At 42.1% G+C, this 25,342-nt stretch overlaps 1 protein-coding gene and 1 long non-coding RNA gene across 2 annotated transcripts; both read right to left on the minus strand.

Moving 5' to 3' along the window:
* Window positions 1-13,057: 13,057 nt before the first annotated feature.
* LOC306966511 (uncharacterized protein) lies at window positions 13,058-13,887 on the minus strand. The gene is made up of 5 exons (XM_079561279.1): window positions 13,810-13,887; window positions 13,691-13,729; window positions 13,564-13,627; window positions 13,338-13,474; window positions 13,058-13,208 (listed from the first exon to the last, which is right to left on the minus strand). The coding sequence occupies exons 1-5, from the start codon at window positions 13,882-13,884 to the stop codon at window positions 13,149-13,151; spliced, it is 375 nt and encodes a 124-aa protein (XP_079417405.1). The 5' UTR covers window positions 13,885-13,887; the 3' UTR covers window positions 13,058-13,148.
* A 670-nt stretch (window positions 13,888-14,557) lies between these two features.
* LOC306966978 lies at window positions 14,558-14,870 on the minus strand. Its single transcript, XR_013793144.1, has 2 exons — window positions 14,727-14,870; window positions 14,558-14,659 (listed from the first exon to the last, which is right to left on the minus strand). It is a non-coding gene; the product is annotated as an uncharacterized lncRNA (long non-coding RNA).
* Window positions 14,871-25,342: the final 10,472 nt, after the last annotated feature.

Genomic DNA, 25,342 nt, shown 5'->3' on the forward strand with positions numbered 1-25,342 from the left:
AAAAGATGAGCTTTTCTGAGAACATAAATGCAGTATTGTTTGCTCCACTTCTTGGATCAAGTGTCAGCTTCAGGTCTATCCATTGTAGTTTTGTTGTTGTTCGTCAACCTTCTAGCATGTTTATTTCATTGTAATCATTTTTGTAATGGCTGCATTGAATTTGTGTGGTTGAATAAAATGCTCATTGTCGCCTCATCAGATGGATTTCTTCCATTGTATTTTCAAACCTAAAGCAGAACCCACTGGTCACTGTGGTTAGTAAGAGTAGGGCGGACACATCAGCAGACTCATTCACACACCACACTGGTCAGTGACAGTAACACTGTGATATGGCGCCTGTTGCATCTCCTCTTGCCAGCTGGTGGCGCCGTGGGTTTATAGAGAGACAGAGAGAGACCGAGAGAGAGACCGAGAGAGAGACCGAGAGAGAGAGACCGAGAGAGAGACCGAGAGAGAGACCGAGAGAGAGAGAGAGACCGAGAGAGAGACCGAGAGAGAGAGAGACCGAGAGAGAGACCGAGAGAGAGAGAGACCGAGAGAGAGAGAGACCGAGAGAGAGAGAGAGAGACCGAGAGAGAGACCGAGAGAGAGAGAGAGAGACCGAGAGAGAGACCGAGAGAGAGAGAGACCGAGAGAGAGAGAGACCGAGAGAGAGAGAGAGAGACCGAGAGAGAGACCGAGAGAGAGAGAGACCGAGAGAGAGACCGAGAGAGAGACCGAGAGACCTATGTCTAAATATCACATTTCAACAACCACTATTAGCACTCAGTTCAGAATAATACAAGCCCCACACCGCCTCAAATGTTCTGCACTAGGTTTATTTAGGAAGATACTGATGTAGTTTGCACTGAATCAATAAAAAAGACCTTCCTCTGTGGAGATAATGAGCGGTCAAACAAAGCCTTACCTTCAGAGGCAGATCTACACTGAGCTGCTCATTTTGTTAGGTATAAAAGCAGATTATGCAGATTTCTTCTTAAACAAACACAACTATCTTGGTGTTTTCAAAGAAAATTGACCCAGGTGTAAATTGACCCAGGAGTGTTGGGGCAAATTGAGCCTCTGCTCCATAAGAAACAATGAATGGTAAATGGACTTTATCAGACCCAAAGCGCTTTACAGTGAGGAACCAGTCACCCATTCACTCTCTCCTTCATACAATGTACAATTCTATCGTGTTTGCGTTGTCTATTTGTGGCTCTGGATGTAGTAGAGAAAGCAAATTAAAATTGAATATTACATTCAATTATTTGGGGGGAAAAACTGCATAATCTGCGGAAGGAGCACATGAAACGAAAAAATAAATAAGACTTTATGACGTTTAGTGCCAGTTTCACTTTTAAATCTGGTGGTTCAATTTACCCCAAGACCTAGTTCAATTTCCCTCGCTCGTGGGGTAAAAGGATTTTTTAAGATGCAAACAACTAGAAAACGTCCCAAAATATCCTATGTAAAGAGAAACTTCTATTTTATCCTGTTTTTACACAACAACCACCACCGCAAAAAGTGTCTCATCTTACCCCACTCTCCCCTACGCTCTGTATCTCTGAAGTGCAGCCAAGGGCGGGAAAGACGTCTTGAATCAAGGCGGACGCGTTCTGGCCCTCAGAGCAGAGAGTTTAAAAAGAGTTTGTGAATAAAACTATTTGAAAAGTTTGTGAACACATTTCTGCTTCTCCCACACACCTCATCATCAGAGAAAAGAATAAACTCTCCTCTTACAGTTTAGGATTAGAATGATAAACTTCTGCTTATTTAAGGCTCTGTCCATACGAAGTCATGCTGAGGACCAAACGCAAAGACATTTTATCAATCCAGTGTATCGTCCATACGAGCCCGGCGTTTTGGGGGTCTGTAAACCAACATTTTCCAAACTATGGGACCTAGTTTGGACCTAGAGTGGAAAGATCTCAAAACGCCGTTTACGTGGCGCCGTTGTTACAATGTCTCTGCAACTTTTTCTAAAACGGTGACATCACAGAGTGGTGTCTGTGATCCATAATCTACTGACTTTATGATGAGCTTTACTCATGGATCCTCTGATAGAACCACTTCAGTTAAACGGATATGAAGTAGAGCAAGTGGACTCATTTAAATATTTGTTGACTGTGTTTACAAGAAAGCTCAGCAAAGGTTTTTCCTGCTGCGTCGCTGAGAGGGTTTGAAGTCAGTGACCACATCTTAACAAGGGTTTATCAGTGTTTAATTGAGAGCGTACTGATATTTAACATAGTCTCTTGGTTTGGTCATTTAACCGTCAAAAACAAAGCTAAACTTGGCAGAGTTGTTAAACAGGGCAGTAAAATAACAGGCCAAGAACAAACCAGTTTGTCTCAGCATTACAGTAAAGCAGTCGTGTCTGCAGTAAGATCACAGATGACGATATCCGTCCACTGTCGCATCACTTTGAGCTCCTTCATCAGGGCAGAGAGACAGACTTCCTTGTGCCAAGAAACATGTGTACAGGAATTCTTTTGTTCCGTTTGCCATCAAGGAGCTGAATCAGTTGTAACTACTGATGTCATTCAGTCAGTCTGTTTCTTTTTCTGTTTTTGATGAAGTGAATCTGCTGCTGTGTCTGCAATGAACTGATTGTATTATGTACTTTACTGGGCAAATGTAAATGTACTAGAATGTATGAGCAAGCCAAAGGCAAACTTCTGCCATCATTGTGCATGGTAGACAATAAAATGTATCTATTCTATTCCATTCTATTCTACCTATGGTGGTTTTACTCCACTCCTCTTTGCTCCTGAGGTCCGCAAGCCACAGGAGACAAGTAGAAAAACACGGCCAGTCAGTCTGTGTTTTTGGAAAGTTTTCTTTTTTTACGTCTGAAGAATAAACTCTCCTCCTCGTCTCTTCTGTACATCGTAAATCCTTGAATCAGTTTCATTTTCACTGTTTACATTCCACAAACGTTTACTACATCTTGTTCTATTATCTGTGTTAGCGTCACAGCGCCTCACACAGGCCTGGAGGATGAATCACACCGTTTTCACAGACCTGAGTCGACCCATGTGGACGCTCACATTTACTGAGCTGCTTCAGGCTCACAAAGAAAGTTTCTGAAAATATAAGCGTTTTGTCTTCGTGTGGATATTGCCTCAATGTAGGTTATGTTGGACACACCCACTTTCTGTCCAATATGAAGCATTTCAGCAGATCACAGCAGATCTCTGTGATGAGGAAAGAGCGAGGATGCCAACCAGTTAATTTGGAAGATCCTACCACTGACCTTAATATGAAGCTGTTAAATGTGATCTATGCCGATGACACCATTGTTATATCCACCACAAAGGTAGGCGGCCTGCAAGATGCTATAACATGTGTGAATACTGTGACAAGTGGAAGTTAAAGATGAATAGTGGAAAAACTACAATCACTGTATTTGGATGTAAAAAGGCTAATGCCGACAGACTCAGTTTTATGTGTAATGGAACTCGTTTAGAGATAGTGCTTAGCTTTATATAGCATGGCCTCATTTTCAAACATCATGAAGGTTCATTTCAGCCAGATATTTAAGACCTGCATGTTGCTGCCAATAGTGCCATGTTTGCAGTTCTGGCTAAAAAAATACAATACAAACAGTCTTCGCAAGTTCCAGTTCTGCTGGAGCGTTTTCGCTCGCTCTGCTGCTTCATCTTCTGCTCAGAGAGGAATACAGTTCTGTAGCTGATATTTTATGATGCAGACTTCGACTGTTCCGACTCCCTACATTTGGGGCTCGTACCTCCCGCCCCCTCCTGCCTTCAGCGGACACTTTTAGCCACGCACTGCCCCGCTGTACGGTCTCCCGGGCGGGATATCTAAGCGTTGCCCCAGGGGTCTGTGAGCTGTCCCTGGGAGACTATAGTAAAAAGCACTGACAGCCTCTGATTATCTCTCTGCCCAAAACAACTTTATCTGTCTGTGTTTTCAACGTGAGAACATCAGCCAGGTCAAAAAATAAGTCCGTAGCCGAGCTGCTAACCGCTCGGCCGGAGCTAACAAGCAGCGCATAGATCCGGTGAAAACAAGTATTATGCACTAATAACGTCAATACAGCAGTAACTATATAAAGCAGCCTTTGAGATGACACACACTGAGCCGGGCTTGATGCATTTGCGGTTTATTGCAGACTTTTCAACAACAATGAGCTGTAGGCGACTGTAACAAGCTAACGGGGCTAACCTGGAATAACCCTTGTCCACTGGCACAAATAATAGTCCTTTATTCAGACATATGGGCTGGATATGAACTTAAATACTGGGGAGATCCTTGTGCAGATCGTGTGTATAGCTATAGTTGAAGATCATTCATCATCACATCATCACATTCTTCCCTCTCAGCTGAACTTCATTCACATTGTCACCGTCTTTCACTCGCACACACAGACGTTTTCGTTCGCTCTGCTCACGATCATCTTCTTCTAAATCTTCATAAACACCATCCGCTCGTTCAACCGGCAACAACAATTCCTCCTTTCGTTTCCCCACACTCCAAATACTCTTTCTCTTCAACCTTTCACGCAGTTCAGGCCCTGTCAGTCGCTTGTGAGCCATATTCGCCATTACATTAAATCAACCGGAAGTGAAATAGGCAACGACGGATGTTTTTTTTTATCGCTCCCCCCGCCCATCGGGTGGAACTTTGGGAGAGCAGAACGCCCGAATTATGCTGTATGCCTGTGAGACGTTAGCCTGGGAGCCAGACTCACCACTGTACCAGCGAGCGTCTGTTACAGCACCGTCAATTCCATTTCCCACAGCGGAACATACGCAAACAAACAGGCAGCGGAGTCAACCAATCAGCGAAGGGCCGGCGTCTGCTGTTGATGTGGTGTTATTGGCGGTTTTGCCTTAATATTCGCACAGGATAATGAATCACAAACTCTCCTACTGTCGATGTGTCTTTGGTCATTTACCGCCGATTGGAGACACGCTCTTTCTCTCTCTCGTGCTCCGGTCGTAGTTTGGTATTAAGGAACGAAAACGAAAACTAATCTGATTGCATGGGATCGTTTTGATTTTTCTGACACCGCCAACGGTGTCCAGACTGATCCCCTCTGTATAAAGAAGACAGAGGGCCATAACCAGGATAGTGGGACGTGGGGACATGAACAAATGGACATTCTTGAAAAACTACATGTACGATTCTTAAAGTACATTCTAAAAGTGAAAATGAGCACCTGTAACAACATGGTATCTAAGGAACAGTCTTCCTTTGTCTGTCAGGTCCTCTCAGTCTGTGTGAGTTCAAGTCCCGACTGAAAACACACCTCTTCTCCATGGCTTTCAATACGAGCTTGTGTTTCTTGGCATGTAATCGTTTACTTGTATTTTATATCTATGCAACATGTCGTTACTGTGAAGCACTTCAAGCGGAACACAAAGCCTCGGTTCCACAGTTGACACTTAGCCACACGGAAGTTCTCCTTGCTCATGAAGAGGTCTGTGGCCTGTCCCTGGCAGATCCCTCAAGAGCTGCAGCCAGCATACATTCTTTAAAAAGTGTTTGTCAAAATCCACACAATCAACACCCAGACCCCTGTAGCATGAGCTGGGACATTAAAGGAACAGGCCACTGTTTTTGCATATGAGATATATTCTTACACCAAATAAACACCAAATCTGTAGCATAAGCCTCTCCTTCTCTCCTCATGTTAGATGCGACCAAGCTCTTCCACGTTTACATACGGTTATGTGAGTGTTTACACGATCCCAGTATAGTCACACAAAATGAAACATGTTCATTATCTAGGCGGATAAGAAGGGGTACTATATTGTAAGGCGTAATAATACCTTAGGAGCACTTCGACGTCCGCACAGTAAAGTCTACCCAAGTGAAGGGTATGCACATTATGCACACTGAATATTTTGTAATGAGAGTATAATTAAACTCAAAAGAATAGTTTATATACAAGAGTACATTTCAGATGAAATGTTTACTTACACGAGCCTTTATCGTCAGTCACATTGTCACACATTTCTATAACTCTTCTTTCTCATCGTTCTCATTGAATACGGGACGTTTTCTGTCATCTGCTTTAACCTGTTACCTTCCACCTTAGGGTTAGCACATTCCGCGTATCCAAATCACATAGCGTGTTGACTGGACCGCTTACAGCACATAAGTGTTATACCTCATTTGAAAGCCAAGACCTTCTAGATTCTAAAAATATGTGTAAGATCTGTGTGAGTAAAGCAGAACTTACAATGTTCAAGGTTCAACTTTATTACTGTCCCAAAGAAAATGATCATGCAGCAGGTGTCCACATGATACAATAAAACAATTGTGTTTGGGACAAAGATCATACATTCAAGGCCATCATCAGTCCAGCTCTGAAGCTGAGAGCCAATCAGCATAAGATCGAATAAAGCCTAATTTCACTGAGCAATATCCATCCATCCATTTTCTTCCGCTTTATCCGGGGCCGGGTCGCGGGGGCAGCAGTCTTAGCTTCCCGATCCACACACACCTCCTCCAGCTGTTCTGGGGGACCCCGAGGCGACAACCGGCCGGAGACATAGGACATAGGGCCCGATCTCGTGCATCAAAACGGAGACGAGAGCGTGACATTTTGCCTCAGTCGGAGCACTTTGTGATCTTGCCACTCCAGACTTAGCGCATTTAAGTGGGAGGAGACACACATTTTCCTCCAACCAGATCGACTCCGCCTCCAGGAGAGTGGTTGTGTGGGAGTGGGGGGTGAACATGTGCTTTTGTTTTGCTCCGCGTTCACGCCGAGCGCGGCCGATCCGCGCCACAGCGGACGATGTAGCTCTTTTTCTCTCGAGACGTGAACATGGTTTAGCTCACGATGGGGTAAATAAAGTTTTTAGTTTGACCTGTGAGAGCCTAAGGCTTAAGAAAGAACGCAAGACAGCGCAATGTAAACCAGGAAGTGAATGTCAGCCGTGTTTCCATCAGTGCAGTCGCCTCCTCTTGTGACGCCCCCTCACAGGTGGCGGAGGCCAATGGCACATATAGCGCCGCCACTCGGAAAATACATCGCCAAGAGCCTGCGCCGCCCCGTGCGCCGCCACAAGATCTGGCCCATAGTCCCACCACCGTGTCCTGGGCCTTCCACAAGGCCATGTCCCACTAGGACATGCCTGGAACACCTCCCGCGGGAGGCCACCAGGAGGCATCCGGAACAGATGCCCGAGCCACCTCAGCTGCTCCTTTCAACGTGAAGGAGCAGTGACTCTACTCCGAGCTCCTCCCGGGTAACTGAGCTCCTCACCCCCAGCCACCCTACGAAGGAAACTCATTTCGGCCGCTTGTATTCGCGATCTTGTCCTTTCGGTCATGACCCAGATCTCATGACCATAGGTGAGGGTGGGAACGTAGATCAATCGGTAAATCGAGAGCTTTGCCCCGACTCAGCTCCCTCTTCACCACGACAGACCGATACAGCCGTCTCCATCCGTCTCTTACTCGTGAACAAAACTGTCATGGTTCTGTCAATTTGTGTTCTGTCCCTTGTTTTGGTTTGGTTCTGTGTCTAGTCTTTTATTTTGTCATGTCTGTTCTGTCCTTGTGGTTTTGCTTTGCTTCCCTTGTGTTGATTACCTGCCCCACCCTAATGTGTTTCACCTGTTCTCTGTTCCTTCTGTATATAGACCCCTGTGTTTTCCCTTGTCCTTGCCGGTTCATTGTATTTCTGTTGGTGCGTCGTGTGTGTCCTGTTCTGTGTGCCTGTGCCTGTGCCTGTGCCTGTGCCTGTGCCTGTGCCTGTGCCTGTGCCTGTGCCTGTGCCTGTGCCTGTGCCTGTGCCTGTGCCTGTGCCTGTGCCTGTGCCTGTGCCTGTGCCTGTGCCTGTGCCTGCTAGTGAGTTTTTTGCAATTTTTGTCAGTTCTTGGACTTGCCTTCAAATTTCCTTTCAACTTGTTTTGGGTGTTTTGCGTTTGGGTCTAATCTCCACCTCACACGTAACAGAATGACGCGACCACTGCAAGACCCAGCGGACTACTCATCAGTACTGAGGACCCTACCCCGACCCGGCTCCTGTTCCTGAGCCACCGCTGGACACGTACCTCCGTCCAGGGTGGCTATCTCCTGTTCCTTGAGCCACTGCTGGACACGGATCTTGGTCCATGGTGGGCCCCTTCTGTCCTGGAGCAACCGCTGGACACTATTCTCCGTCCAGGGTGGGCTCCATCTGTTCTGGGGTCATCATTGGACCGATATCTCCGTCTGGGGTGGGCTCCTCCTGCTCGTGTTCCAGGGCTACTGCGGGACATTCTTCTCCGTCCTGGGTAGGCCCTTCCTGCTCCTATCCCTCCTCGTCACCTAGGGTCTCTCAGCTGCCTCACATTCCTGTCTTACACTGAGGTCATCTCAGCCACCGCCGAGCCCTGCTCCATACCTGAGCACTCCACAGCCGCTACTCGTCCCCCAGCCCCGCCTGACTTGTCTCTGCTGTTCATGAGCCCTCCTGGATTTCCACCATCAACGTCACACTCTCCTGGTCTGCCTCGTGTCCCTTCAGTTGCTCCCCTGGTTCTCACTCTGTTCCCTCCGCCTGGCCCCCTCCACCCTCCCGGGTTCTTTGACTTTGGGACGTCTGGGAGTCGTCCCTTGGTGGGAGGGTACTGTCTCGGTTCTGTCTGTCATGTTCAGTTCCCCCTTTATTTTGCTTAGTGTTCTTGTCCTTAGTGTTTAATTTTGACTTGTCTGTTCTGTCCTTGTGATTTTGCTTTGCTTCCCCTTTGTTGATCACCTGCCCCGCCCTAATGTGTTTCACTTGTTCCCTCTTCCTTGTGTATTTAGACCCCTCTGTTTTCCCTTGCCTTTGTTGGATCATTGTCGTTCATGTCTGTCGTTCATGTGTCTGTGTCCTGGTTCAGTTTTGTGAGTTTTTGGTTTTTGCATTTTGTCCTTGGAATATGTTTTCCAGTATTTTGGTTGGCTGATTGCATATGGGTCCACATTCCACCTTCGCACCTCCAAACCACGACAAAGACCCCGAGATACTTGAACTCCTCCACTTGAGGTAAGGACTCCCCACCGACCCGAAGAGGGGAAACCACCTTTTTCCGGTGGAGAACCATGGCCTCGGATTTGGAGGTGTTGATCCTCATCCCGGCCGCTACACACTCGGCTGCAAACCGCCCCAGAGCAGCTGAAGGTCCTGGTTCGTTGAAGCCATCAGAACAACATCGTCCGCAAACAGCAGAGATGAGATCCTGAGGCTCCCAAACCGGACACCCTCCGGCCCCTGGCTGCGCCTAGAAATTCTGTCCATAAAAGTAATGAACAGAACCGGTGACAAAGGGCAGCCCTGGCGGAGACCAACACGCACCGGGAACAGGTCTGACTTACTGCCGGCAATGCGAACCAAGCTCCTGCTGCGTCATACAGGGAACGGACAGCCCTTAGCAGAGGGCCCCGGACCCCATACTCCCGGAGCACCCCCCACAGGGCACCACGAGGGACGCGGTCGAACGCTTTCTCCAAGTCCACAAAACACATGTGGACTGGTTGGGCGAACTCCCACGAACCCTCGAGCACCCGACGGAGGGTATAGAGTTGGTCCAGTGTGCCACGACCAGGACGAAAACCGCATTGTTCCTCCTGGATCCAAGGTTCGACCATCGGCCGGATCCTCCTCTCCAGCACCCTGGAGTAGACCTTATCGGGGAGGCTGAGGAGTGTGATCCCTCTGTAATTGGAGCACACCCTCCGATCCCCCTTCTTGAAGAGAGGGACCACCACCCCGGTCTGCCAATCCAGGGGCACTGTCCCCGACCGCCACGCGATGTTGCAGAGACGTGTCAGCCAAGACAGTCTTACAACATCCAGAGACTTAAGGTACTTAAGGAATCTCATCCACCCCCGGAGCCACCGAGGAGCTTTCTCACCACGTCGGTGACTTCAGCCCCGGTGATGGGCGAGCCCACCTCCGAGTCCCCAGCCTCTGCTTCCTCATTGGAAGACGTGACGACGGGATTGAGGAGGTCCTCGAAGTACTCCTTCCACCGCCCGACGACATCCCCAGTCGAGGTCAGCAGCCCCCCACCCGCACTGTAAACAGTGTTGGTGAAGCACTGCTTCCCCATCCTGAGGCGCCGGACGGTTTGCCAGCATCTCCTCGAGGCCGACCGATAGTCCTCCTCCATGGCTTCTCCAAACTCCTGCCAGACCTGAGTTTTTGCCTCTGCGACCGTACGAGCTGAGCAACTGAGCAACATATGATCATTTATCTTCGCAACAGCCTCTGGAATAAAAGAGGCACTGGCCCGACGGGTTCCAGTACAGGGCGTTCTTAGCCTGCGTCCAGAGGGGAGTAAACTCCTTAAAAAGTGGATGGTTCGGACACTCCATTATCTGTCAGGCTTTACGTACAACCAAAGGTCATGTAAAGGTCATGCAGCTGAGTCTGCTGTGCACCAATAATTTGACCTGCTACTCTGATCAACTTCATCAGACAATTTTTGTTGGTCACAAAAAGAGCCCCAAACCAAGATACAAAACAAAATGTTAAAAGTGACTCAATACAAGACTGGTGAAAGATAGTCATGACAACATTTCAAACTCTAAATCAATTTATTTTTCTTAAAAAGAAGAGTCTTTGGTGCACCTTTTTGCAAGTCCAAGCGCAAGTCCTTGTCAATAATAGTCCCAAGGTACTTGTATTCGGAGACTACTTCAAACAGTTTTCCCTGGATCACATTTGCCGTTCCCAACCCTAACCCCTGATCAGGGAATAGGTTAATAAAATAGTGGTGTCAACACTTTACAATGCTATTCGATCACAGTGGCCTCAAGGTGGCCCGATGCACAGTGTGTTATAAGAGTACAAGCGGCCGGATTGTTCATAACTTTGCTAAAAGAAGAGTCCCAAAACCATGTGCAGTTGCGTTTGTTGTGTCAGCGTAAAAACTGAAGTGAAGCTATGCAAGCGCATGGAAATCATGAGATAGGTTTGTTCATTTGTTTTACACAGACCAGAGAAATATCTTATTACATAACATCTTTTGAAAACATTCAAACCAATTTGCTTCCCATAGATGCTTCAACATACATTCACAATTTGCATTCAACTCACATTGTGTCGCCATTTAAATACCATTTGATAATATTCTGTGCCCCGGACACAATGTGTCCACAACCTGATGACTCTCCACATCTTAGACTTTCTATTCTCAGATCGTCTGCCATATAGAACAAAAATGTCCAGACAATTTAGTGGACTATGTTTCCATTTTTCTGAAGAAGAGGATTTTCTCTATATTCAAAAATATGTTTTACTATACTATCGTCTGACACCGACGTAAAAAATATCCATATGTAACACAGTGGAGTGCTAGTCTAAAGGCTAAAATAAACTGAAACTGACAACCCCTGGTGAAAAAAAAATATACTAAATATATTTAATTTCTGTATATTTTAATATATTTTAGTATATTCTGATAAAGTAAATTTTAATTGTGCTATTTTGGAACAACTTTTTTTGTATTAAATATATTTAAATTGCACATAAATAGAAATTAAATTGCATTCTAAGTACTCTTAATGCATTTTTATGTACTAAAGTGGAACAATTCTAAGTATACTTTGTACATTTTAAGTATATTATTACAGGTGACAATCTTGTCATCGATTAATATAATCTAATTGCACTTCCATTGTATTTAAAGTGTACTAATAATGTATACGAAATACTCTTCTATGTAATTGAAAGTGTATTGGAAAGGCTATTGCATTGCATTTTATTGTAATTTCAAATATTTATATGTGTTTATAGTACATTAATCTACATCAATTACACAAAGACTTCCACCATTACAAATATACTTTATTTGTATTTATGTTTTGAACAAAAAAAAAATACATTTAATTATAAAGGAAATGTACTTAGAAGTTACACCTTGAACTTTTTGATCTTAGGTTAAATAAATTGGAAGATAAAAGACCAAAAACAAAAACAATGTGACCTTATTATTTCAACCAAAACATCTATGGCCTCTTATGTGAGAAATGTTCATTGTTGCACTTTCTTCTTATGGCAGCACGAACTTCAGACACTGTGGATCCCACATCCCACATGAAAACTTAATCAATACAAAAAATATGACCAATGCAGTAATATTAATGTAAATCGCATTTATATGCACTTCATACAAGTTATCAATGTATTAGGGGAAGGAAATCAAATTTGTACAGAGCTTTTCACATGACACAGGTCACGTACAGCATTTCAAACAAGATATGGGAATGTTTTTCACTCACTTGTAAGCTATTTGAATATCGTTAAAAAGTGCTTTCATTTCTGTAATTCAACTTATAATATGAAACTAATATGACAGGCTCATTACATGCATAGTGATATATGTAGCCTTTGTTTGATGCAATTTTGATCATTATGGCTCAGCTTGTAAAAATCCCAAATTAAAAATCTCTGAAAAGTAGAAGATTTTGAAAATGGACTGTAAACCATAATCATCGAAATTATTTGAAACAATGGCAGGACATAATGTCACTTTGCATGTAACGAGTCTCTACATCATATATTAGTTTCACATTTTATGTTGAATTACACAAATAAATCAACTTTTGCACGATATTCTAATTTAGTGAGTTTCACCTGTATATTGGCAAAGTTTTCAGGAGTGTACGCTGAGAAGCAACAGACAGTTCAACCACTATTAACCACTCATAAGCCCTCATGTTCTCCTATCCAGGAACTAACTAGACACAACTGTGTTAGTATTAACCCATATGAATTTCAAAGATACATTCCAAAAGTACTTTTCATGTTCTTAACATACTCTGTTTATAGAGCATTCCTCAGTCGCTGTCATTCTGGTTGTCAGTCAGCTTTTTAGAACTTTGAGGTTTCATTTAAATAGGCATAGTCCTAAACAGCAGATTGCCAACCAAAAGTCACATGACTGAGAATGGACTTATTTAGAATTGTGTATATTTGAAGCACACCTACATAAGACACGTTTAAGTTCATATATTAATATTTTTTTCTTTTCTTTTTTTAATAAAGATTAACAGGTGAAATTACCTGTAATGGCCTGGACTTTGATGACATCTAGTTGACCTTTGGCCATTTCTCCTTTTCCATACTTTCCAGTTAAAGTTGACTTTGCCAGAGTGTCCTTTGAAAAAAGAAGCACCGCTAACTCTTGGGCGAAAACGGTCATCCGTGTTCAATTCAAACGAAGAAAAGCCCTTTTAGAAACTGCCACCGTCTTCCCTGGTAGAAAGTGCTGTAGGGAAACAGACACAGAAAATGAAAATAAATTACATTTTGTCTTTGGCTTTTCTGATTGAATCATATTTATTTTAAACAAAATCATTTGTTCGTGGTATACTACATGGTATAACAGTATACCTACCACTTCACTATCACCATCACCATCAGCATCTGAAGAAAACGTTGATGACACAGAAACATTGGTTGAAGAAGTATGGGACAGTGATGTGTTCACTTTCTCCACACACTCCTTCATTAATCGCAGTGTCTCTGGGAGTTCTTGAAAAACAGAGAATGTACGAATAATATATAAACCAAATTAACATTAGAATAGACATAGCTTTTCATGAAAGAGCCACAAAACATACCACGAAGACACCCGATAATCTCTGCCATTGATGGCACAGCGTTATCTTGAGCATCAGTCCCTGTCTAGAGAAAAATTTAATTTCAACAATCAAAACGAAGACCACAAAAAATAACATTAGAACTTACCTCTGGATTGACATGCAAACTTTCTTCTAAGTTTTCAATCTATAACACATTAATCATGTTAGAATATGTTATGGTAAGCCAAAGTCCAATATGGTTTTCTTATATTAACCACAACTTACAATCTGCAAAGGGGGTGGGCTCCCAATGTCTGTATCATCTGAACTGGGCTGCGGTGAGAACTGCTGTATCCGCATGCTTTTCTTTAGCAAAAAAAAAAAAAAAATTACATGTAATATTTTACACCAGGGATTGTTAATGTGTAAATAAATGACCCAACCTTGCGAACAGGTGTCTGGCAATCGTCAGAGCTGCTGAACAACTCTTCAGATTCTTGCAGAGACCTCTTTTGTGAAAGTGTGTCTTTTAATTTGGCGAGAGTTTTGTCCCTTGCTTCTTGTCGGGTAGACTTTTGTTTCTTTTTTTTATCCTACAAAAACAATAGATATTTATGTTAATAAAACACCTTAATATAATAAAGTGTTATGATTTACAAATAACAAACAAAAAACAAATAAACAAATAATTCAAAAATACTGAGGTAGGTAGGAAGGTAGATTATCTAAATTGTACATGTAAAACTAATGGCGGCTCTCCATGGTAACAGTCTAATGTCAATTGTTACATTCCACTAGCCTGGCTAACACCAGACTAAAATCACAAGTGATATATTGTTGTGCAGTTCGAAATGATTCGAGCGCACACAGCAGCATGGCGTTAGCAAGGTTAACATTCCACTGGAACATTACGTCCTATAATCCAGATTGTTTAAATTAATGTAATTTGTAATTAGCACTCACTAGTGTACCCTTATATTTCATACTAATGTTAAAAATGTAAAGGTGTACGCAACAATAAAAACAAGGCTTACCTGGCCAATGTTTGCCTCTCTGGGTTTCATGTCATCTTTGGGCCAAATGTCTCCTCCTATAATGAATTTGTTCTTCTTTTGGATCAACTCCTTAAAAGAATCTGTAAGTACATATGTAATTTTGTACATACACAAATAAAGACTAGCGTTAACTTTTTTGCGGCTTACCCCCAAAGAGTAACACTTTGACGGCCTCCGTTTTCTTCGGCTCCTTCCTCGACGGACATTTGAGTTCTAACCAATTCTCATCGGTCAAATCAGGCCGAGAATTAATTTGATTGAATTTGCCAATATTTCCAACTATTAAAGAAGTGCTTTCCACTTTGACGACCTCGTTGTGGAAATAAAAAATCGCAAACTTGAACGGAAGCATTTTCTCTTTACCGTAAATCTAAGTGCGCTAGGTTGTTTCAGCTCAAGTGTTGCTTTTTGAAAAACAACTAAGATGGCGGCGGGCGCTGGGCGCGCACGGCGCGCAACGTACGTACAACGTACTCAAGGCAAAGTGTTCTTATTGGCTGAAGAGAAACTTGCTCAAGACCGACTGTTTTCATTGGCTGTATCAAATATGACTGTTAAACTTCTGGTTGAGTTTTTCCGCTCTCAATTAGTTATCATGGCGCCCCGTGTGCTGAAAGGACACTTAAGTTCGAGTTCGTGGGATACGCCAAGAACAACAAAACATAGAAAGATTAAACAGAGAGAGGTGAGTAAAATGTGTGGTTTCAAGTACAAAAAATATTTATTCAGCTAGATGCTGTTAGCATCTGTTAGCATTTCAGTATGGAAGTAGTTTAGTAGCGGTTGGCTGTTCCCAGCTCAGTGCCATTTTCAAATGTACTGTGTGTGCGCGCGCGCTTGTATGTATGTATAATATATTTGCCGAGACATTGTTCTACACTGCTATATTTTCAAGTTACAATTTGAATTAGTTGTGAGTTAAAAGGTTCTTACCCGTTCAAAAATGTCCTAAATTGACTTTGGTTTACTTTCAGATAAAAGGAAAAGCATCTTACAAGAAATATCTGATTCTGCAATCTGCACTTCCTAGGACTACTACATATAGAAGGAAGTTGCTTAGAGAGGTATTCAGTTAGACATGCATTTTATACGAAATGTTAGGATTGTATCTTTACCGTACATTTTATTAATTTGCAGAAAACTGTGGACTGCATTCCAAACCAAAAAGAAAGGGAGGAAGAGGAGGAGGATTTGATGTCATGGACACATTCAATCGAAGAGTCCGAGAATGCTGAACTACAAGGATGTGTAGATGGCATAACTGTAAATGATATTGGACTAAACATCGATAGCGAAAATAATCAAAGTGAACCTCAAGGTGAAAAAGACAATGACAGTTTACATATGCAAAATACATTTGATGGAGTCAGAGAGGAGAGGGAGCATGAACATTCTGGACATACAAGTATTGGACAACAACACATATTTAATGAGGTAAAGTACAAATTATCCACTAATATTTAAAAAAATATTGATGGCTATGTTAAGAATATTGATTATTATTATTATTATTATTTTTTTTAAATCTATTTCAGAAAAGAGATGACCTTGTGTATCCTGGTGCCTCTCTCACAAAGGGAGAGAGCCTGCTTTTGATCATGGCTTACATACTTCGACATAATTTGAGTGGCGTGGCCCTTCAGGATCTTCTCACACTTTTCAATGAACATATTCCTGGATTGGTGCCAGCCACCTCATATTTGTTCAACAAAGCTTATGGTGAGTTTGGAGAGTACCTTCCCCATTTTTACTGCACCGACTGCGAAAGTTACTTGGGACCTAAGGAAAAGGCACCAAAAATCTGTTCCTCATGCAAAGCTGAAATTGACTTGGAAGAGAATATTAACGCTGGATCTTTCTTTTTCGTAATGAACACATCGGACCAAATTGTACAAGTTCTTGAAAAAATCAAATTACAAGCAATACAAACAACTCATGGAATAGTATCAGATATAGAGTGTGCACAGGAATATAAAAAACTAAAAATAAGTGGACATATTGGACCAGATGATGTGTCATTGTTATGGAACTGTGACGGAATACCTGTATTTAAAAGCAATAATGTTCAAGTTTGGCCAATACAGTGTCAGATCATTGAACTATCACCTAAAGACAGACAGCAAAACATAATCGTACCATGCCTGTGGTTTGGGAAAAGTAAACCAAACATGCTAAGTTACTTGAGTGCTTTTGTAGATCAACTTAAAGTGCTTGAAGAAGTTGGCCTTACTTGGAGGGACAGTGACAACATTCAACATAAAAGTAGAGTGCATGCATTAATCTGTTCAGCAGATTCAATAGCCCGACCCCTTTTGAGAAACACAAAACAGTTCAATGGAAAGTATGGCTGTGACTTTTGCCTCCACCCGGGTGGTGGCCCTTATGTGTGGAAAACACCAGAACCAGCGTTAAGGACAGCAGAAAGCCATTTTGAGCATGCCATGCAAGGAACAAGTGATGAGCCTGTAATGGGTGTCAAAGGACCCACACCACTGATGGAGCTAAAGAGCATGAACATGATCACCTCTTTCATTCCGGAGTATCAACACAGTGTCTGTCTGGGTGTGACCAGACAGATCACGTCTTTATGGTTTGATAGTAGGCACCATAATCAGGACTGGTACATTGGATCTAAGGTCAGTGATGTAGACAAGGAGCTACTTGGAATCATGCCACCCGTGGAAGTGACACGAGTACCAAGATCAATAAATGAAAGGAAATTTTGGAAAGCGTCCGAGTGGAGGTCGTTTCTACTTTTTTATGCTTTGCCTGTTCTTAACAATATTTTGAAGAAAAAGTATGTTAATCATTTGTTTTTACTAGTTTTTGCAATGCACACTCTTCTTCAGGATGCCATCTCAGTGAAGCACATTGATGTTGCAGAAAAGGCTCTGCGTAAATATGTGTTAGATTTTGAAAGACTTTATGGCACGGTCAATGTTTCATACAATGTTCATTTGCTAATGCATTTGGCTGCAAGTGTTCGTAACTGGGGCCCTCTGTGGGCGACGTCTACCTTTCCATTTGAATCCTTTAATGGGACATTGCTGACATTCTTCAATGGAACAACACATGTTCCTATTCAGATGGTCAAGAGGTTCCTCAAGTGGAGAGGTCTTTCAAGTAAGGCAAATGCTGCGATGATAAATGCTTGTGACAGTGTAAAGGACTTTTTCAATAAACTACAGGGTAGCTCTTCCTTAGTTCAGAAGTCAAATGCTTTTCAGTGTGGTGTCAGAGGAGTTGGCTGCCCCAAAAGGCATAACACATCTATATTGCATAGAAAAGCCATACAATGTTACACAGGCATGATGATTAATTCTGGTTTATTTTATGATCGCTTTGTTTGTAGCGGAGTTCTTTATCATTCTTACAATAATACAAGTCTTAAAAAGAGAATTAATTCTGTTGCACAGTTGAGGGATGGACAATTTTGTGAAATATCAACACTAATTCATTATTCATCTGAGAACGAAGTTTCCCATGAGAATGCTGGCATATGTGTGTTGGTGAAAGAACTGAAAAAAAGTGAAAACAATGCTTGGAAAGATGTAAAGCTGAAGATATCGTCTACATTTGTAACTGAGGTGTCCAGGACAAATAATGTATTTGCTGTGGACCCCTTGTCACTGCAGCGTAAACGTGTAATGTTTAGTTCCATGAACAAATTCTTTGTTGTCCCCCTTCCAAACAGCATTGAAAGAGATTAAAATAAAGATTTTAATCAACTGAACAGTCTTCTGTTGTCTGGCCTATTTGTAGAAATCTGTAAATCCATTTACAATCTTTATTTTCAAATAGGAAAGTTGAACTTGCAATATTTTAAGTATTTAACAATATGAAAATTGTATGTAAACATACAACACAAAGGTAACTTGGAGTTAGCATTGTTAAAATTAATATTAACTTGATATTTAATATATTAAATAAGTAGGTTGATAAGAAAATACATTTGAATTGTGTTTGAAAAGAAAAGAAAGTATTTCTTTTTTTGCATTATTTACATATTATCAACATATTTACTCTAAGTATATTTAGAATAAATATACAAAAAGTATATAATGAAATAAATCGGTTTAAATATATATACAATGTTATACTTTTTATGCATTTGAATTATACTTTTGTAAAACATATTTTTTGAAAGTGTTTTAAAAATATACTTACTATAAAATATGTTCGAACAACAATTTTACAGATATATTGCTGTTATACTTGAAATGTATTTCTTAAAAGTACAAGTTCATTTTATTTAATTAAAAATATATTTTTGAAAAGTAAAATAGAGCAACAATACACTTAAATATATTTCTTTTTCACCTGGGACGCCACGCGAGAAAAGGCTCCGGACCTCGAAGGCACGTAGCTTCATTTTTGATTGACAGGCAGACAAGTCCATACTTGGCAAAAATATTCATTTTATTTATTACAAAGTTTGTTTCAATAAATTACTTTGTTTTTCATTTGTTGTTAAAAGGGCAGTTGGTTCACAATTCAGCAAATGACAATAAGCAAAATCCTAATCTCGTAGTGCACATGCGCAGCAATCCCGGTCAAAGGTCAATCTCCCAGTAATTCCAATATAAAATATGCATGAATAAAGATTGTTTTACAGGCATCAAAACTGTGGTACATTAACAGATCATCAAAAATATATTGAGGATGAGTATCTGTGCTTCCACCAACATTTTGGACACATATATTAGCTTTAATTTCCAATTGCAGATGGCACAAGGTAGATCGACTTTTTGGACTGGAAGACAATTCTTTCCTGAAAATTACACACTATATATAAATTGCAATATAGAAAAGCAGAGTGAGTCATCTTTACTTTTATACAACACAATGATTTGGCCAACATGAACATGTTTTCTCTCAGCATTGTGGGGGAGGAGGGATTACGATGATCGTGTGTGAAGGAAAGGCTAAATGGCAAAGTCATGCAGCAAAGGAAACAATAAACGTACCCTGCAAAACATGTGCAATATCACCTTCTACAGTACGCGCAGTTCAATGATCACATACATGAGGTCATCTGCTGGATCTTTTCTGATAACGCACTCGGCCTTCAAGAAACTTTACTTCGTACTCGGCACTGAAGTAGAACATTCCCCTCACCGTCCAGATTTGTAGAAACTGAAAGCTTTTCCTTGTTAATAATCCGACACAATCAGAATCAGAATTGTTTTTATTGCCATTGTCAGTGAACAGGTTCATAAAGTAGGAATTTTCTTCAGAGCAATTGTACAACATAAAACTTTAAAAAAAAAATATATAAAAACTTAAAACTTCAAGGGCATGCATGTAGATTAAAAATGAAATGTAATAAAAAACAACAAGCTGTCTCCTCAAGTCCCAGTCGCGGACTGCAGTTAAGTGGCCCTATACAAGAAACAATTAACATTGCAGTCATATTCCCAGAAAAGCTCATCTTATCTCTTTTTTAAGACATTATTTGTTAATCCCGCGTCTTCTACTCACTGCCTTCTAAATGCACCGGGTATTTTAGCTTACAGGCCACAGTGATCTGACTGGTGGTGGTTTTTCCTTTGTAAACACAGTTGGGGGAGGCGGCGCCTTGGTTCTGCAGTTGACACTTGACCACACGGAAGCTCTTGTTGCTCATGAACAGGTCGCCTCCCGTGGATGTGCCCTCTCCCTGGCAAATGTTGATGACATCCATGGCCGGTGTTATGTCATAGGTGTCTCCCAGGATGATGATGCTGCTGGGTACACAGAATGGACTCTGTGGCTTGCCCATGTACTCTGGGTTCTGGTGCTTTTTGTTCATCTCGGTGGTACAGTTGAAACCGTCACGTGTGTACCAGTTTGAGTGCTGATAATAAAACCCCCAGAAATCCATGGGCACTAGATCCTCACTAAGAGCTGGAGCCAGCAGCAGTGATGCCAGCAGCAGGCAGAGGAGCGGGGCGTTCATGGTTCTCTGCAAAACATCATTTACAAAATAGTTAATAGAAATTGAGATTAATGTCCCAGAAACCTGTAGAAAGCGGCCTAACAGGAAAGTGAATTTATCTTTGTTAATCAAAATTCACATTCTAAAATTTGATGATGTCATTGTCTCAAATGGAGGGCAGGGACCAACACAGCTCTATGGTAGAGAAAGAACTCTCCAAAACGAACATGAACAATGCTGAAATTGATTATTTGGAAGTGTTTTCATCTTATGGCTAAAAGTCCTTTCGACCGACCAGCACCAAGCAAATGTTTTTGAACATTTTGCACCTTGGATAATAATAGTTTACATGTGCCGAGAAGACGTTCAACTTCGTGACAGTTTTTTGCTTCATGTGGATAGTTCCAGTAATGACAGAGATATTAGCCATAAATCAAGACCAAAACAAATTGTCAACAATCATGGAATTCTTACCTTCCCACCGCCTCAATAATAAACTATAGGCTGTTGCTGCTAAACGTTCTTTTGGGCACCTCAGCACTGAAAAATGACATTTCATGGTTAAAAATAATGCACTGTGCAGTCAGAAGTCATGCTGGTTCAGGTCTTACCGTGTGCTTGTCTGCTGCTGAAATCTGAGGCTCTGCTGGAGCGCTCGCCTTTTATCCCCTGGTCCAGGACAGGGGCCAGGATCCATTGCGAAATTATTGCACAACTTTGTCACAGTGGACTGACGTTTAATACACACTACATTCCAACACACTGTGCTTACTGGAATAAACTGGATTATGTTGTCAGCTGCACCAGCACTTTGTGCCCAGAAGAAACAATGAAAAGATTTGTATCCTGCTATTTTAGCCATTCCAAAGTAAACTATAGGCATTTATATGATATATTGTACCTCTGCCACTATGGAGCACATATTTTTGTGATAAATATAAGTATTTTCTGGAGGTATTTTTCAAACCAGGAAGACAAGACGCTTGGATTCAGTTAACTCCGCCCCCTCTCCCCGAGTTGATACAGCCGATGCAACTTTTGAAGTAGTAGAAATATAATTAAAGTTACTTTACAATGCAGATATAAGGAGCTTCTTAAGTGGCTATCACGCGTTTTGACTCACCACCTCTCCATAATCATCAACATTTAATCCACTTTGATTCTGGCAAAGGTTCCCCAAGCATCCATCAGTGCAGAGACGGTCACAGACAAACACTTTTCAGCTGATAGTCTGTGAATCCCGGAAAGAACTCCAAGTTCTGGTGAGTGTCCTCTTCTTAAGGAATAAGTCCTGTCCTCCCGTACCCGAACATGCATTTTCTCCATGACATTAGCGTTAGGTAAAAGAGTAGGTTAGAAAGAGCTCCTTCTGCACAGCTTTCAGGTGCGTTTGTTTTCCCTGCAGGGGCAGCACGGACGTGTCAAGCACTTCCTCTTTTTTTTATTTTTTTTATTTCTTACAACAGAAATAACGAAATAGCTGTTTTATAAATTAAAATCAGGCCGTAAGGCATTACATTACAGACGTCAGGCTCTTCCTGTTTGACACTATGACGTAAAAGACATCAGAGTGTCACAAGTCAGTTGTTTTCCAGGAGAGGGCGGAGCAGCTGCTCAGAGCTCAGAAAACACTGTGGGGTGTTTTTGATCAGGAAATAGCATAAAGACATGGCTAAGAGCTCCACAAAGTCGATTTTACATGATATAGGACCTTTAATCATTTCAGGCCAGTATCCAACGTACCATTTTTAAGCAAAACTTGACTTTATCCAACTTAATGATTTTATTACTGCACATAATGTCCTTGAGAAATTCCAGTCTGGCTTTAGGGTAAACCACCCGCCCTCTTAAAGATTTTAAATGACTTAAGATTAAATTATGACTCACAGAAGGTCACCGTGTTGGTTCTCCTGGATCTGAGCCTTTGATACAGTCGACCACACTATTGTTTTAACTTTGCCTGGCCGGCCAGACACTCCTCCTTTCTGTTCAAAAGAACCATCTGGGCGGCTGCTCGCAGCCAATTATTTCACGATTTGACCCACATCGGTCCAATCACGCACCAAGAGACGGAAGTCGTCACCTGTCACCACCACGCAAGATGGCGGCGCGGCGACCGATACACTGTTTCCTTCCTCGTAAAAAGGCTTCCTGCCACTTGTTACTGCGACATATACCAGCGTTGCTCTGATTGGTTGATGCCATCTGTCATTCACGCCCACTGGGAAATCGTTGAGATCATGCTTGTTCCCTGACTATAGCATGTAGTTTGGCAGGACAGGCAACTTTTAACACGTTTAAAAAAATCTGGTGCTGCACACAAATGGTTTACTCCCTCCCTCACAGACAGGACATTCATGGTGAGTGTGGATACCTGCTCCTCTAAGGTGCATGGAATTACATGTGGTGTGCCCCAGGGTTCAGTTTTAGGCCCAGTGCTTTTTAACCTGTATATGCTCCCTGTTGGTGATGTCATCAGGAGACACGGGGTCGACTTTCACAGTTATGCTGATGATGCACAGTTATACATCTCCATGTCTCCTGATGACACCAGGCCAATAGACGCACTTTTTAACTGCATTTTAGAATCAAATCCTGGATGGCAGAAAACTTTCTCCAGCTTAACCAGGACAAAACTGAAATGTTAATCATCGGTCCTGAGGCCCAGAGAGAGAGACTTTTACCCAAACTACAGTCACTGTCTTTAATCCTTCCTCACAGGTGAAGAACCTGGGTGTGATGCATGCTTTTATCACCAGTCGTATCCACTACTGTAATGCCCTGCTCTCTGCTCTTCCCAAAAAGAGGATCTCAGGTTTACAGCAGCTCGTGTCCTGATGAAGACCAGGAGGCGGGACCACATTACACCTGACGAAGACCAGGAGGCGGGACCACATTTCACCTGACGAACACCAGGAGGCGGGACCACATTACAGCGGTTTGAGAATCGCTGCATTGGCTCCCGTGTGTTTCAGAATTAACTTTAAAGTTCTTTTAATGGTTTTTAAATGTCTTAATGGTCTTGGTACTTCTTATCTTTCAGAACTGCTTTTACCTTATGAACCTTCACGGCCCCTTCGCTCCTCCTCAGGGGTCTCCTAGTTATTCCTGAAGTTAAAAACTTTCATGCAAAAAGGAAACAACTGGCAGCAGAAAAGCTGACATCTGCAATGGTGTCAGTCTGCGATGGGTTAAAAAATTCAAAATGACAGCTAAAGGCTAAAGCAAAACTATGTGTATGTTTTTCACTAAGTCGGCCACCAAAGAGAGCGACCCAATAGTCCTGGTGGATGGGCCAGCATAGATGCAAGAATACAAGTACTTAGGCGTCACCATGGATTCCCAATTATCATTTAAAAAACGTGTTAAGAAATTGAGGAACAAAATTAAATTCAATTTAGTGAATTTTAAACATATTAGAAATAACTTAACGACTGATGCTTCAAAATTATACCTAAACCCCACAATCCTCTCTCATATTAATGAGTGTTTGACGAGCTGGTCTCAGGCCAGACCACACTGTGCCTGGAAAGACTTTATAAGCAGTAAAAACATTAGACAAAAAGAACAATTCTTATCAAACACAAGTTTTTAAAGTGGGAAAATGTGTTAACGTATGTAATTATGGTCTATAAAAGCCTAAGTGGACTAGCCCCGCCCCCATTACAGGAGTTTATACAGATGAATGTAAATACAAGCAGAGGAGACGGTCAAATCCCTTTTAGAAAGACTTCTTTTGGACAATCAGGACTGTAGCCACTGTGTTGTTTGTATCCTGATCTCTCATTATGACAGTGCCCTCTGCTGGACACGTGTGGAATTCTTTCCTTTTATTTTTATTTAAAGGGACACTGCGTAACTTTTTGGACTATACTGTTGCCATCAGTACAAAACATGCTCCGAAAGACCAGCTCAACACAGACAATGCAGTGGGAAATCAAAGAATGGATTAGCATGAGAACCAAACCTTTAGTCACATCTCCAAGGAAACGAGCTGGAGACGGTAAAGTTACATGTGTTAGGACAGCTGAGCCGCTCGCAGCAAAGGCTCATGTTTGTTTATGTTTATGAGGTATTTTTCAATTATGAAAATATCTGACATAAAATAAAGGCTTGTATTTCAATCTTTTTGATTGGATCAAATGTTACGCAGTGTGGCTTTAAGCTGGAATGAGCACTCTGGTCATTTCTTTCAAAAATCATAACTCTGAAAGATCTAGAGACTCGATACTAGACATGCTCAGGGATTGTTGTCCTACAAGTCGTGGGCCAGATTCAATCATCTCGCAGGCCAGATGTGGCCCGCGGGCCGTAATCTGCCGAGGCCTGGTCCATGTTAAGAGCCTTAACATATAAAACATATAATAATCAGGACCTAATCTTTACAATAAGGTGTGTAATTCACTGATTATTGTAAATTGTAACTTGACCAATGACGTGATCCATTTTCTCTAAATCTATGATTGTGATGCAGCTCCTTCAGTGTGTCTCCGTCTGCTCATGCTCAGTGACTGCAGGTTCACACACCCCTGACTCCATATGTCCAGACTGCTCTTTTTCTGTAGAAGATAAGGCTGGCGTTTCAACAACAACAGGCTGACTCTGACTCTGAGGCTGTGCTGTGTGGGACGCGCCTCCTTACTCCCCCCTGACAAGTACCTCTTAGAACTCGTTACATTACATAGCCTAATCGGTTTTAAATCTTAAAGCTATATTCACACGAGTTGCGCTCTGGTAAATGCCTGCAGTGTTTTGGCGACTGTAACTTGTTTCCTCTCCGCCACTGCCTTTATCGGATTCCACAGAATCCCCAGCGCGGTCACTTCTTGGACTTCCCCATGAACTC

The sequence above is a fragment of the Gobius niger genome, assembly GCF_951799975.1.
Source record: "Gobius niger genome assembly, chromosome: 8".
NCBI lineage: Eukaryota > Metazoa > Chordata > Actinopteri > Gobiiformes > Gobiidae > Gobius > Gobius niger.

Coding starts and splice junctions, on each gene's coding strand:
- LOC306966511 (XM_079561279.1), bottom strand. CDS start 13,884: ATGCGGATACAGCAGTTCTCACCGCAGCCCAGTTCAGATGATACAGAC. Junction 13,628..13,690: donor GTTTGCATGTCAATCCAGAG/GTAAGTTCTAAT, acceptor ATTTTTCTCTAG/ACAGGGACTGATGCTCAAGA. Junction 13,475..13,563: donor GATTATCGGGTGTCTTCGTG/GTATGTTTTGTG, acceptor CTGTTTTTCAAG/AACTCCCAGAGACACTGCGA.